The sequence below is a fragment of the Rousettus aegyptiacus genome, unplaced genomic scaffold (genome assembly GCF_014176215.1).
Source record: "Rousettus aegyptiacus isolate mRouAeg1 unplaced genomic scaffold, mRouAeg1.p scaffold_m13_p_7, whole genome shotgun sequence".
Lineage (NCBI taxonomy): Eukaryota > Metazoa > Chordata > Mammalia > Chiroptera > Pteropodidae > Rousettus > Rousettus aegyptiacus.
In genome coordinates, this window is record NW_023416310.1 from 90,653,268 (window position 1) to 90,668,860 (window position 15,593).

Here is a 15,593-nt window from a genome sequence, read left to right on the forward strand (position 1 = left end):
ACACTGCATTTAAATTAAAGGGATGATATGTTTTCCCTTCCAAACCACTTTATCGCATTGAATACATTTATAATGAAAAGTACTTAAATATTTTTATCCAAGAAATTTTCTTATAAGACTAGGTAGGAACTTACACACCTGGCATGTTATGTATTGGGAAATAAGATACTCTTATCTCATCATAGTGGAGGAAACGGAGGCCCAAGACAGGTAGTGATTGGAGTTCAGGTCACAGGGAGCACAGGAATATGGGAGTCAGTTGGCTTTTCCTTCCGCTGAGCATCGGCCTCATGGGAGAGAAGTGAGGGAAGGGCATGGATTGTTGATGGGTTGGGGGTTAGCTACCTAGTGGGAGGATTCTCTCCTCACCCCTGGGGGCAAGGTGGATGAGGCCTGGAGGCTCTCCTGGCTCGGCCCCAGGGGCCCGTCAACAGGGTCTGAGCTCTTCTCCTTTGCATGTCTGGTACCCACCACAGCATGGAACCTCCGCTTCAGTGGAGGACATCTGCAGGTCATCCGCCAGTGCCTTCCTCTTGGAGAAGCTGATGATGCGGGTGATCTTGCGTCCTGCAGCCCTGCTCATTGAACCCTTCAGCTCTGCCAGGCTGCTCTTCTTCCCTTTGCCAGTTGCTGCAGAGATGGGTCAGGGGAGGGGAGGGAGCCCCAAGTTCCAGATCCACCCATTCCTAGCCTTCCCAGTGGCCCTTTCAACCTGCACAGAGGGCCCTGCCCACAGCTCCAGGTGTGGATAGTCGTCACCTCACTTAGGACTTACTCTGCACTGCGTGCCTATGGCATGGCCCCTCCCAGCTCTGGCATCCTTTGCCTGAGCCCCCTGAGGCTCTTACCATGTTCGCAGGTCTCCCGGCGGCCAAGGGTGGAACAGTTGTCACCCATGCCCAGGCTGTCGGAATCTGAGGTCTGCTTCTCTTGGGACAGTCTCTGAGGGGAACACAGACAGCTGCACATGAGAGGACACGCTTAGAAGTCCCCTCTGTCAGTTCACTCTCCCCCTGACCCTTGCACATGAGGATCAGCTAACAAATATTTGTCAACAGCTTTCATATACCAGGTATGGGAGGGACAAAGATGACTCGAGATGGTCGTATCTTCAAGATATAGTTGATTTGGGGAGTGAGGGAGTTAATTATAATACACTGAGTTAAATGTCCTAGGAGTTTGGACTGTATTTGGCATGTGACAGCGAGCTGGGAAGATATTTAAGAGGGAAACTAATGTAATGCATTTGGTTTAGGAAGTTGCCTCCAGTGGCATCATGGGGGACAGACAAGAGGGAGCAGGACTGGAAGCAAAAGAGCTACTTAATCAAGTGTCATCCTGGGTAAGATGACACTCAGTAACAAGATAAACCAATATGATGGTGAAGATGGAGAAAAAGATGAGTCAGCATTTCCAAAATAGTCCTGATAGATCAATTAAGTGCCTACTGGGTACTATGGGAGGTGGCTCAGGGTAGCCACATCTCTAGTACCACTTATTAGTTGTGGGAATGTAGCAAAATCCTTTTATCTCCCCAAGGCTTGGTTTTCTCACCTGAATTACACTCTTTCCAGTGGGCAGCTGTGAGGTACCAGGGAGCCCAAGTGAAATTGGGAGGTCAATGGAATGTCATTTCTATCGTCTACGTGGTGTGCTGCCATCTCACTTTGAGAAGCAAAACTGTGCCAGCCAGCTTCAGGACAGGATACAATGATACTCATCCACCTAAAAAGGTGGAATTACAGAGCTCTGCAGCTCCTAAACCTTTCTTGCCAAGGACCTCCCAGACCGGGCTCAGGGATGCTTCCCTATAAACATGGTACTAGGGGCGGGGAAGATAGGAGAGACTGTGTGCTCCCCTTAATTTCCAAAGGCTGGAAAACTAGCAACTGTCAGTGAGATGTGGGATAGACTGGCAAAAGCATAAGAATCACTCCTATAAATGATGAACAGACTATGTTCTGCAACACATGGTAAGTTTTTCGTCAAGAGGGGAAGAAATACAAAGAAATACTGTCAGCACTTTGGAATTGAGTTTATGATGATGGTGGCACTTCAGTTACACAATTCCATGGTGAGACAGACTCACCAGTACCACATCCTCACGCCCACTCCCCTCCAAAAATACCACCCTAAATGTTATAGCTACCCTCCCCTGTATCCTCACCATAGGAAGACTCATCTCTACAAGCTTGCCTCTTTTTTCTTTCTACACACCCTTTGAACTGCAGGTGTACACACACACACTCACTCACTCACTCACACCATCAACCTTTCTTTCTTTCAGGCCGCACTTACAGCAAAGGCTAAGTGAGGATAGGGCTGAACTTCTCCAGCATCTTGGGCGTAAGAGCGCCTCACCCTTCCTCTCCTAGTGACTGCTGCTGACCTTTGCTTTTGCTGCTCCCTTCCCTTGCAGCCCCTGTCCCGTGGCCCACCTCTGCCGCAGTGAAATCCTGTGCATTCTTTAAGGCTCAACATAGGGGTCATCTTCCCTAACCCTCCTCGCCCCTCCAGCCAGCACGAGCTCCTGCCCCCCTCACCGCAGCTTTCCAGGACCACTCTACTAAGGCTGCGAAGCGCCTCCTCCTCTCCAAGCACAGCTATGCTGGCCTCTTTCCATTCCGTGCTGCCTCCTTGCTCCAGCGCCTGTTCCCTCTGCTTGGAATGCCTTTCACTTCCCCTTTCTCGCCAATTTTTCAACCTATTAGAAATGTACTCCCTCACAGAAGCCATCCCCGAGCCCTGAGCCAAGAGCAGACCCCTGGCATGCGCTCCCAGGTCACCCTCCCAGCGCCTACATGGCCTGGCATTTCTAAACCTTTGTGATGATTCCACTCATACCTGACTTCCTCTGGAGGGTAGCGGTTGTGTCTGTTCCTGTTAGGATTGCACTGCAGTGCTTAGCACAGCGCCTGGCATGCTGCCGATGGTCACTAACTGCTTACCAAGTGGAGTTCACCCTGCCCCCGCCTCCTTGACAGGTGGGATGGCAAAGTCACCAAGAGCCAGGCCGCCTGATATAATTTCTAGTTATTTTTCTCATTAACTATGTGACTTGAGGTAAATCTCTGTGCCTTAGCTTCCTCATCTGAAAATGTAATTCATCAAAATTGTCGTAATACATTAGGTAATAAATTAGATAATACATGCAAAGCATTTAGAATAATGCCAGCCTCACAATCATATTCCATAACTACTAGCTTTTATTACACATGTAAAACCTATGCATGTGAGTCCCCATAGGATTTGGGGCTGAGTCCCTTTCTCATCTGGCAAGGCATAGACACTAGCCCGTATTTACCAAAGGCCTGAGCAACTACTAAATGAGTGCTTCACTCATGTCCCAATGGGGCACACTCTTCTGATCGACAGATTCCAGTTTACTTTCCATGGCTTCATTCAAATGTGAGCACTCCTGTCCTAGCAGGGTTAGTCACTTCCTCTTTTGGCTTGTATTATGTCATGGACATGGGCATTCATCACTCAGTTGACATTTATTGAGTACCTGCTGTTGTGCCAGCTCTGTGCTGGGCACTCATAGTTGTACAGCACCACCCATAGTTGTATGACCCCATAGTTGTATAATGATGCTTGCGTCATCACCAGCTGAGCGTCTCCCCAGGGCGAAGCCTATGCTAAGTCCCCACTGCCTGGCCCACAGGAAACCTCATGGAGATAGATGTACCTTGTCCTGGTCCGTTTTGCACAGGAGAACTGGAGATCTGGGCATGTCCACCCCCTCAGCGCCCGTGATAGGCTTGCTCACCTCTCGGATGACCTGTGGAGAGGATGTACAGCTGTGAGCAGGTGGGCAGGGATGCTGTGGGGGCAAAAGGCAGAATGGGGCCTGTGTGATTAGGGTTATTGAGCAAAGGGTTTGGGACCACTAGACAGAAGAGATGAGTTGACGTGGCCTTCTGCCACATGTGTGGGGCATATCAGGGTTTAACAAGGCTTCCTCCCATATCTGTCCCTTGAATTGAAAAGATATGGGGCTGGAAACTAAGAGACTTGGCTTTTAGACCTGGCTCCATTGCTAATTAGTTGTGTGGCCTTGAGGAAAGCCACTTCCTCGCTATGGGCCTCAATTTCCCCATCTGTAACATGGGTTATAACTTCATTGGGTTGTCTGAGAGCCAGTGAGATGATGGGTGTGAAGGGCCGCATGAACCAGGATGCCTTGCACAGGGTGAGGGACTCAGTTCTGTGACTGTTGGACCTTCACAGCAGCCTGTGGGGCAGCCAAGATTATCTCCTCCCTTTCCAAGATGTAGAAACCGAGACCCTAGGGCATTAACTTACTCATCCAAGGTCACACGGCATAAGCTCGTATGAAATGACAGCCACCATTTGTGGTTCGCCTTCTAGGTGGCTTAACATGGAGTATTTGATTATATTCCTACAGAGCCTTGTGGAGCAGGGGCAACTGTGGTCCCCAGGTTACAGATTAGGACGATGAGGCTCCAAGAGGATGAGCCGTTGTTGCTTGTACTTAACCTCTGGGTTAATGACCCCCTGGAACAGGATGTCAAAACAGGCCTTTTAACTTGGAGTCTAAGGCTCCTTTCTCTGACCCTCTGGTTCCCTTGAGGGCAAAGGCTCCCCCAGCAGGCAGGTTCTTTCCCTTCCTTTCCTTCCTAAGACAAAGGCAGTAATGCGAAACACTAAACATTCCAGTGGGAGAGCTGGTTATCACAGGAAGGAAGGGAGGATGGGGAGGAGGGGTTGGTTTCTTTGTTTCAGCAGGAACATCAGAGCTGGAGGGAGAAAGGTGTCAGAGTGAAATGGAGGCAGGGTGGGTGCAGGGTGGAGGGCCTGCTGAAGGGACTGGGGATGGGGGCTTTACCGCACTGCGGTAATCACTGACAATTACTAAGCACTTACTGCTTGGCAGGCGCGAAGTCAAGAGCTCTCTAGAATCCTTACAGGAACCATTTTATAGAGGAGGAAACAGGCACAGAGAGACAAAGTCATTTGCAGAAGATCACAGAGTCACTTAGTCATGACATTTGAACTCAAGTCTGCATGTCACCAAAGTCCTCCCTCGTCGTCATTATGCCACCCTGCCTATGGCCTTTGGAGTAGATTTCCTTGTTAGCTTCTAATCCTGGCCCTGATCACTTGATTGTGTGATCTTTGGCAAGTCATGTAATTTCTCTGTGGTTCAGTTTCCTTATCTGTAAAATGGGAACAGTAATACCCACTGCAAAGAGTAAATGAGTTAAGTATGTAAAGCTCTTAGTACAATACATGGCACAAGGTAAGCGCTCAATACAGGACAGCTCTAAGTGTTCTGTGTAGCTGTGAGATGCAGAAGCTGGACCAGATGTTACAAGAATGCACATTTTGCCTAAGACAAGGGATGTTTTGTTATTTAAAAGCAAAAAAACAGGATTAGCTTATCTAATGATAAAATCAGCTTCCTTCTTAGATATGAAGTTCCCCATTCCAAGAGGTGTACAAGTGCAGACTAGATAAGCCCACAGTAGGGATGTTAGGAAGGGGATTCAGACAAGGAGAAGGAACACAGGCCTCCAGCCAGAGGTCTATCTCCTGGAGATGTCTGAGGCCCATTTCCACACATAAGCCCTAGCCATGTGCTGGGGTTAACTCCCCTCTCCTGAGCAAAGCCTATTCCAAAGACAGGAGTCCATCCCACTAAAGGCTGAGTCTTGGAAAGAGGAAGGAAGGGAGGGCAGGCGGGAGGAGGGCACAGGCCCCCGTACCTTCAGCCACTCCTCAGCCTGCTCCCGGCTCTGCAGTGCTAGCACCAAGACCTCAGTAGCCCCCTGGGAGAAGCGCAGCTCGTGCCTCTTGTGCCTGCTGTCCTTAGGCATGTAGATAACGTTGCAGACATCCAGCGCCAGCCTCAGATGTGGCTGCCGGTCCTTGGAGCTTTTATAACACTGGAGAGGAAGAGAAGAGGTCAGGGCTTCCAGGAGTGGAGGGAGGAAGAGAGACATACCCTCACACGAAGGCTCAGGGAGCGGGGAGGGGGGCTACACCACAGAGTCCTCTGCCACCCAGCGCAGCTGTGGGCACTGCATGAAGACAGGGGCTGTGGCTGTTCACCCCAGAGAAGAGAAGCCTGGGAGAGGGTATCTTTAGGCAATCTTCAGATCTCAGAGCTACCAAGGGGCTCCAGGGGGCACAACTACTTATTAGGAAGAGGTAGGTTTTAGTACGATACTAGGAAAATCATTCAATTCTAAAGAACTTCTCTAAAGAGAAGAAACAGGCTGGCTTGGAAGGAAGTCAGCTCTCTGCTACTAACAGGCTACATGGCAGGAACGTAGGAGAGAAGTTTAGCAGAGATCGAGGGCTGGGTTTGGGAAGTCAATAGTTTATCAATAACGATTCTCACTTCCCAGTTCTTATTATGAGGCCAACATTACCTTGATACCAGAAACTGACAATGACATCACAATAAAGGAAATTTGTAGGCTGATCTCTCTCATAACCCTTGCAAAAGCCTTAAACAAAACATTAGCAAATAGAATCTGAAAAAGCATACTGCATTAAGACCAAGCAGGGTTTATTCTAGGAACATAAGAGTCGCTAGTATTCAAAAAGTAATCATATCACTCCTCATACAGAAAAAAGACAAACTACATATCTCAGATAGAAACAGAAAAAGTATTTGATAAAATTCTGTACCTATTTATAGCGTAAACTCTTAGCAAACTAGTAGAAAGGAATTTCCTTAATGTGATAATAAGGAGTACAAACAATCCACAGCAAATATCAGCCTTGATAGTGAATTACTGAAACTTTTCCTTTGAGATCTGGACTGATACAGGGATGCTTGCTCATTGTGTTGGGGGTCCTAGCTAATGCAATAAGTCAAGAAAAAAATAGAAGCCCTAAGGACCGGAAAGAGTAGGCATGGCCCTGGACTGATTCTGGCCTGGGATTATCTTTTCACTGCCCCAGGGTGAGAAAAGGTCATGTTTCAAATGAATATATGTTAGACGAGGCTTGTCAATGGGTTTTTGGGTAGAGAGCTATTATTTTTTTTCCTAGAATTATGTCCGTCCTCCTACTTCATTACTAAAGGTCCATTTTCTTTTATGAAATAATAGTGATGAGAGATGATAAATTAAAAAATATTTAAGAAAACAAGTGTTGCATGGGCTCAGTTTTGGAAAAGACAGATTTATAGAAATGAGGGTGGAAATATCTATTAAAACTTAACGGTGTTTAGCTCTTGGTCAATGGGATTATAGGTGGTGTTTTTAAAAATCATTTTTCATTTTGTTTTTCTCTAGTTTTATAAATAAACACATCTACTTGCATAATGAAAAACAATAAACTGTTTAAAGTGATAAAAATTTTGTCTCTGGCAAAACAAAATCTTGGTAAAGTATATCAAGTCTTCAAGTTTCCTTTTTTAAAAAATTCTACTACAGTGGGAGAGCACTGGTCTTCAACGCAGCAGGCTTTGAAGAGGCTTTGAGCCTCTGTGCACAAAGTAAGCCTAGAGGAACCGAAGCAGACATACCTGTACACACACACACACACACACACACACACACACACACACACAGGCATACACATGCATGCATAAGTCCACATGAGGCCGAGAGGAACTTGTCTACGCCTACTCACCAGGAGCTGGTCCTCCTTGATGACGGTCAGCTGCTTGGCCCACTGCCCAAAGCGCTTTTTCCGCAGCAGGAAGGCACATATCCTGCAGTCTCTCACCAGGTGCATAGAGGCCTCCTCTGAGGGCCACTGGTGCGTGGGCTGCAGCCCCTTCCCTTCCTCCTCCTCCTCGTCGTAGGACTCGTAGGAGCTGCTCATTGCATCAGAGTCATTGTCTGCAGGTGCCATGGGAAAGGACCTGCTTCTGTGCCTTCACCCGGGAGGCAGCCCCTCTGCAGGCATCCCTGCTCTGGGGCTCCAGGACCATGAAGGGGTGGGTGTGAGGTGCGGTCACGGTAATGACTAAACCCTCACATGGATGCTGAATTTTACAGATTTACCACTAGCTTTGTGACCTTGGTGACTTCACTTCTCAGAGCTTCAGTTTCCTCATCAGTAAAATGGTCATAAAGAATAATAGTATCTGCCTAATAAGGCCATTGTGAGGATCAGTGAATGCAGAGTGTTTAGCCGAGTGTCTGACATTCGCCGAGTGCTCAGTAAACACCAGCACTTGTCACTACCCCATCATCTTCACATCTGTTGTCTCAGGTCATTCTCATAGTCCAGCATAACCCCATTTTACACATAAGGAAATGAGGCGCAAAGAGAATGAACGACTCAGCTAAACTCAGTCATCAAGAATCAGGGCAAGGGCCCCAGCGGGAACTCCTGACTCCTGTGCCAGTGATTTTTCTACTGAACCCCAGGGTCACTGAGAACAAGGGCTTTGGGGCCTCCACGGTGACACTAGGAGTTAAGGGGGTGGTGCACGCCACGGGTCAGGTCAAGGCCCCTTTCTTGAGGACAGATCCTGACTGGAGGCCCACCTGGTACTTACAGGAGTTCTTCAGCTCCCCATTCACCCTGGTCGAGGGGTAGCTACTGTCTGCATCCTCGTAGTAGCCATCCATGATGGAGTGGGCTGGGCTGCAGCCATCTGTGGGTTTGGCAGAAAGAGCTAAACTTCGGAGAAGTGCAGGTAGATTCTGGGGCCAAGGCTGAGGAAGGCCCTAGATGCTGTGCCCTTGCTCAGGGCACAGAGAGCGGCATTCCCTGCAACATCCTGGTCAGGGCGCGGGGTCTCCTCTGCATCTCGTCTGCTCTAGCTCCCTCTGTGCTCCTGTCACCAGGAACTGCCCTGGTGGGCCCTGTCACACCTCCAGGCCTTGTTCATGCTACTCTCTTTACCCTCTTATTTCCTCCCGAGAACTTCTACTTATCTTTCAAGGCCCAGCTCAAAGATCTTCCCTTAGTCCTTCCCAGGCAGAGTGGTGCACCCCTCCTCAGTGACCCCAGAGCATTGCTGTGTGCACATGTGTGTTTTGGTTACAGCTTGATCCCTGCACCTGGGCTCAGACCCCATCCCTGCTCTCCCTCTGCCTCATTTTCTGCCACTTCAGCCCATTCGCTCACTTCCTAATACATCTCTCTCTCTCATCAAATGGTTCTCCTAAGCCTCTGCAACTACAAAGGAGGAAATGCACTAAAGGAAGTAATAATAATACATATAAAAGTGAATACAGCAGCTGCCTATGCTGAATTTTCACAACACATTCCCATTCAGGGGGTAGCGCAGTATAGGGATTGGGGAGTATCTCAGATTTTATTCTGTATCAGAATTATCAGGTGTCTTTTTAAAATACAGATCCCTGGATTGTATCCCCAGACGTTCTGATTTACTGGTGTGGGCTGGGCTGAGGAATATGCATTAAAAAAAAAAAACCCTCAACTATTTAATAGGACATTTAAAAACATATGTAAAGATAGAAAATATATTGAACTCCAAGGATTCAGATTTTTTTTTTTTTAAACATCTAAGGTTATTTTGATGAGATGGGCTCTGGAGCACACTCTGAAGTTCAGTGGGTTAAGGGCTTTGGGATTGATCATATTTGAATTTAAATCTGTCTCAACCATTTACTGAGTGACCTTGGAAAGAAAACCAGTTTCTCTGCAATTCAGATTCTTTACCTTAAAGTGATATGAACAGTTGTCACTATGGATTAGTTATATAATGCATATAAATTCTCAGCACAGTGCACGACACATGGAATGTTCCAGAAAAATCTCAAATATCATTATTGTCTCCTTTGATTTCCATAATGAAGGGATATAAGTATCAGCCTCATTTTACAGTTGAGGAAACTGAGGCCAGACACAATTTTCTAGTGACAGAGCCTGAATGAGAACTGAGGTTGCCAGCTTAGGAGATAGAGGCACAACCCCTCCTCCAGGAAGCCTTCCTTCTCCCAGTCCAGCTCGTTCTCACACCACACTGTTCTTCAGAGCACTGCTCTGGGCTCCCAGCCCCTGCTGTCCATCTGTTTCCGGAGGAAAGTTCTCAGCAACTGGGACATCCAGTTCTATCTCCCAGCTGAGGCTCGGAGCTGGCCTTTCCCAGCAGGCGCTCTGAGGCCTCAGATGCTGGTGATACGCCCTGTGAGGTGGGCTGGGGGAGTCAGGGCCAGAAGTGGTGGTGGGGGGAGGTATAATAGGGAAAAAGAAGGGGGCACCCGGGCCAAGTGCTTGGACACCTGGCAGGGCTGGACGCTGTGTGTAAGAGGAAGGATACTCCATGGTCGGGTTGGCACTTTCTCCCTGGACAAGGTCCCTGGCCCTTCCTGAGGCCCTCCCTTCCCTCCTGCCCCCAGATCCCCTCTGCTCCCAGAGGTGGCTTCTCTGCCCCAGATGAGAGGGGACCGAGCTCCCTGGGGAGGCGGAGGTGCCTCATCTAGCTGAAGGTCTTGACCTGGGATTCAGGGCCCAGCAGCACTTCATCCTCTCCTTCCTACCCTGTTCTTAAGTGGATGAAATAAAGCCACCTGGTCTATATACACACAACTGTTTTCAGTGACATTAGACCCCAAGACTGTCAAGGTTAAAGATAGCTGCTGATCACCTGGTCCAACCCACCATTTCACTTTGTTTTAACTTGTTTAGTAATCATAAAAATAATATAACACAGTGTCCCCAAAGTGGAAACTACCCAAATGTCCATCAACTGATGAATGGATAAACAAAGTGTGGTATATTCATACAATGGACTATTTGGCCATTAAAAGGAAAGAAGTGCTGATACAGGCACTGTCGTGGATGAACCTTAGAAACATGCCGAGTGGAACAAGCTAGAATCAAAAGGCCACATATTACTTCTCAGCCTTTTGGCTAAGATCAAGCGTAAAACGCCACATATTTTACGATTCTACTATAAGAAATATCCAGAAAAGGCAAAATCCATAGAGATAGAAAACAGATTGGTGATTGGAAGGAGCTTAGGGAAGAGGGGAATAGGGAGTGACTGCTTAATGGGTATGGAATTTCCTTTGGGAGTGATGAAAATGTTTGGGAACTAGATAGTTGTGACGGCTGCATGACACTGTGAGGCTACTAAATGCCAGTGACTAGACGTTTTTAAATGGTTGAAATGGTCAATTTTATGTTAAATGTATTTTACTACAATAAAAAATATATATGCCCATGGTGAAAAGCACGATCAGCACAAAAAAATATGAATGGGAATGTGTGTTCCCTTCACCCAGATTTTCATTCATTTCCCATGGTTTCTTGCATATCCTAGAAAAATTGTTCAGATGAATGCGTGTGTGTGTATCCCATTTAAAAACAAGTGGAGTCATGTTATATGTAATATTCTGTATTTGATTACTTTCAGTGAATATCTCTTAGAATTCATTAGTGATCGGCACAGACAGACCTATTTTATTTCTTTTTTTTGTGGTCGGACAATATTCCACTGCATTGCTAAATAATAGGATAGGAGCACACAAACGTTATCTTACACAAGGTCAACTTGTGGGTCACCCCAAAACCATCATATAATTCCTTGTCCGGAGCGTTAAGTACCTACACCCAAGCCAGTGACTTAACTGATCCTCTGAGGAACAGCCAGCCATCTGTTACAACACTGGAGGGAACCAACTGAGAGACAAGTCAAAATCCAACACTCTTCTTTTGTAGCCAATTAAGAGCTCTTCAAAGGTAATTTTTACCATTGCCCTCTAAATTATTTATTTTCGTGCTCACCTATCAGTAATAGTATAATCATGAAATATACTTATATTCATGTATAAATTATATCTGCATGTATAATAATTATACATAAACTAATTACAAGCTATTATTAGGTTATAAATACTATAAACATTCACACATTAATTTTCAAAAGATGTGTTGAGCTACATATAAATCTAGCTAATACTTCTGTCTACATCATGTCGTTAGTCCCAGCGGTGCCCACACTTAGCTCTGAAGACCTCTGACTTTGACCATGTGCTTTTTTGTCATATGCCTTGACTTTATAACCTAATCCACCTGTAAGATGTGATTCTGCCGAGACACAGATTATTTCATCAGTGCACTGAAGGGGGAGCATTTAGGTTAGTACCAGCTTCAGTGCTAGGGACTGTGTTGAATTGGTCCTCTGTGCGCTTCCAGCCTAGCACATTTACATATGAGTATCTAGCCCCTCTTTCTTATTTTAAGGGCAGGGGAACAGAGGCCCAGAGGGGGAAAGGGGATTGTACAAGGCCACACAGAACTGGGACTAGAACCCAGGCCCCTGAGCCCTGGGGCCACACACATTGGCCCGCCTAGCCTGTCACTAAAGAGGCCAGGTGGTTGGGCAGCTCCGCAGGAGGAAGGCATGGCTGGGTGGGTGCCAAGCTTGGAACTTCAGAAGAGGAGCCTGCACCCCATTACCCTTGACTCCCAGGGGTCTAGAACTTACTGTGGGAGCTGATGTACTCGGGGGACTTGCCAGGCCCCAGGGGAAGGGCCTCCTCATAGTAGTCCTCAGGTGGAGGCCTGTTGGGGAGCGGTGGAGGCAGGTCGGCTGCCTGGAGGGGAACGAAGGAGGTGTGTGAGACCAGGAGGGCCAGGAGAGCAGAGGGGAGCAGCAGAGTGATAGGAAGGGGGCTGGGGAAAGGGAGACAGGAGCTCCCAGAGGCAGGATGCAGTCTCTGAATGTGAAGCCATAACATCTGACAGGCTTGCAGAGGGCAGAGCTGGGAAACCTTAAGTTTATTTGGTTGGTCCTGTGTTTCTTATCCAAATTATTTAAGCATCAAGGCTCCTCTGAGATGTCTAAAAGTTTTGTAGACTGCCGCAAAGAAATAGTTATACTTGAGTGAGGACATGCAGAATTATCAAAAGTTACTGTGAGTTCTGCAACACTTTGCAACATGGCTACATACTTGTGAAGAACAGCAGGACAAGTAAATGTGAAACATGTTACTTAGCAAGGCCAAGAGTTTAGGCTCTGGGGCTGGGGAAACTTCCCCCTAATTCCATGGTGCCAAGGCTGGGCACTCTAGATATCATCTAAACCTTCATTCTGTAGGTGAAAAACTCAGGCTCAGAGAAGGGGAAGTGATTTGCCTAAGGCCACTCAGCAGCAGGGAGGAGGGCAGAGGCCACCCAACTTCTGGTCCAGGGCTTTCCCCATCACTCCACCTGTATTACTGCAATCAGAAGTTTGGGTGGGGACGTCCTCTGGGCCTGAAGGGACAAGTCAGATCACAACCTTATCCCCGCTCAGCATGGGCACAATGAGCACGAGTCATTAAAATTTCTCATGGCATTGTTTTTGTCCTTAATTACCACACGGAAGAGAGAACAGGGTCCTGTATAGCCAGGTGTGTCCTCAGGGTTCGGGAGAGAGCTTCCCTTGACCCTTCCAGAGGGACCGAGGGCCTGAGGTTCTGGGAACCCAGGTTGTGACTCACATGTTTCAAAGATGGGCTCTTGGCTGGCTCAGGGCTGGTTCCTTTGCTGGGCTCCCCGTCATCTTCTGGCATGTCCCGGAGGTCACCCAGGTCACAGTCTAAGGAGCATAAGACATTGGGCAGAGAAGCTGAGGATGAGCATGGCAGAGCAGGAAGAGGGCTGGATTTGGGGTCAGAAGGCCTCTACTGCCTCTTCCATTAATAATCTCTGAGACTCTCTTCTGTAAATTGGCCTTGTCTATCTCCTGGAGTTATTGAGAGGATTTTTGGTACAGTGCTTTGGAAATTTTCAAGGGTTATGTTATGAAAGCACGGTATATTCCCTAAGTCTGTTAGTCCCTAACACTCTCTCACCTGACGCATAGCTCTCTCCCTGTGCTGAATAGTGCTGTCTTCCCTCAAGAGAGAGCGGGCATTGTAGACACCCTGCACGTAGCCCAGCTCGGCTACTCCCACGCCCATGGTGCCACTGCTAGTCCATCACAACCTCATTTTCTGCTGAGCTGCTGGGCCGCTCAAGCCAGGGTCCCAGGCGGCCACCACCAATGGATGCAAGTAGCAGGAGAGACAGAGCCCTATGTGCCATGCCTTCATTGGCCTTTGCTTTCGCCCTCCCATTCCTCAAATCTTGGGGATGATTTCCATAACCATACAGGTTTTGACTAGACTTTCAGACCCGGCAGGGCCCAGAGAGGCCCAGGGACATGCCTAACGTGGCTCAATGTTGTAGTGTTGGCGTCAGGTCCAGGTGCAGGTATTTCCTGCCCAGCGAGGACCCTTCCATGGACAGAGGTTGGGAGAGGATCTCTTTACCAAATTCTTCAAAGAGGGACTCCACGAAGCTGGGCCCAGAGTGGAGGTCAGCTGTGTTCACATACAGGTAGGAGACATCTTTTGCTGTGAAGAAGGAAGAGAACATGCCAGCAGTGAGGACAGAGGGGACCTGCGGCTGCTGACTGTGAGGAGGGGCCAGGTCTCCCCTGCCCCACTCAGACTTCTGTCCCACACAGGACACAGCACTCAGCTTGCAAAGCATGTGCACACCTGAAATGATTTCCCTAATTTTCAAACTTTGTTTTCATGTTTGCATCGTTACCAAGGATCTCCTCCTCCAAGTGAGAGAGGGTGCCCAGAGCCCGGTATAGAAAACAGAATACAGGGGCTGCTCTGGAGATAGCCAGGGGACAGGGCCTCCAGAAGGACAGTTGGCAAACTTACTGCCCCTTTCTTTCTCCCACAGTCCTGTGATGGCAGCCGATGGCACTGACCTGTTTTATCACTGGGAAGTGAGGCCCGAGAGTCACTGAGTAGTGACTTCCTACTACATCGCTCGGACTCCTCCCACAGTGCAGGCCATGGACACAGCTCATGAGAGTTCACTGAGCTCTTGATTCCCACATATCATTTCGTGGGCTGACTGGGGTGTAGAGAAAAGGCAGGCGCAGGTGACGTCTTGCCTCGGGACAGACTGTGAGGCAGAGAAGCTGTGGGAAGCCGAGGGCGGGCATGAGTAATGATGTGGGTCGGCGCACAACTCACGGAGATGAGTGCGTGAGTGCGTGTGTATAGCAGAGCGTGATGTGTACGTGCTGTGTCTATCTGGTGTATGTCAGACTGCACGTGAGGGTGTCGTGTGCCGTGCTGTGTGTGTGAGCACATGCCGTTGGTGAGAGCATGCTGCGTGTGGGTGGTAAGTGTCTTCTGTAGTGTATATTTGTTATGAATGTGCTATGCACGTGAGTTGCATGTGAGAATGTGTTGTGTGCATGAGTGTGGCATGCGCTGTGTATGTGAGTATGTGTGGCATGTGCATTGTGCGTGTGTTGGCAGTGGGTTGAGAACAGAGGAGTACGAAGAACACAGCCAGGGTTGTGGCGGAGAAGGGCCGAGGGGGGTGAGGACATTGGCCAGGCCATGCAAAGTATCGAATGCCATGCTGTGAGGCTTAGGCTTCCTCCTGCCAGCGGGCCCTGAGGAATTACTGAAGGTTCTTGAGGAGCTCTAGGCAGAGTGCTGATGGCTGACCTGGGAGGGGCTGCAGGCTCTGCAGGAGGGAGGCCACAGCCATCTTCTTCTCCAGGGTGGTGTCGCTGAGGTACTCGTGGTCCAGGAGGCTGAGCAGCCCTGTGAGCTCGGGGAGCAGCTGCTCCAGCACTGAGGAGGAAGCATGGTCATGGCTCTGTGTCTGGGATCCTAGCCCCA

At 48.4% G+C, this 15,593-nt stretch overlaps 1 protein-coding gene across 2 annotated transcripts in view; it reads right to left on the bottom strand.

Moving 5' to 3' along the window:
* Positions 1-15,593, bottom strand: part of AFAP1L1 (actin filament associated protein 1 like 1) — a 56,939-nt gene that overhangs the window by 17,164 nt on the left and 24,182 nt on the right. For both annotated transcript variants that reach the window (XM_016150343.2, XM_016150344.2), the window contains exons 2-11: positions 15,417-15,545; positions 14,205-14,288; positions 13,392-13,489; positions 12,395-12,503; positions 8,489-8,587; positions 7,612-7,823; positions 5,730-5,909; positions 3,689-3,781; positions 849-942; positions 472-630 (exon numbers count right to left, since the gene is read on the bottom strand). In XM_016150343.2, the coding sequence (XP_016005829.2) occupies positions 472-630; positions 849-942; positions 3,689-3,781; positions 5,730-5,909; positions 7,612-7,823; positions 8,489-8,587; positions 12,395-12,503; positions 13,392-13,489; positions 14,205-14,288; positions 15,417-15,545 (1,257 nt within the window). The remainder of the gene's footprint in view (positions 1-471; positions 631-848; positions 943-3,688; positions 3,782-5,729; positions 5,910-7,611; positions 7,824-8,488; positions 8,588-12,394; positions 12,504-13,391; positions 13,490-14,204; positions 14,289-15,416; positions 15,546-15,593) is intronic.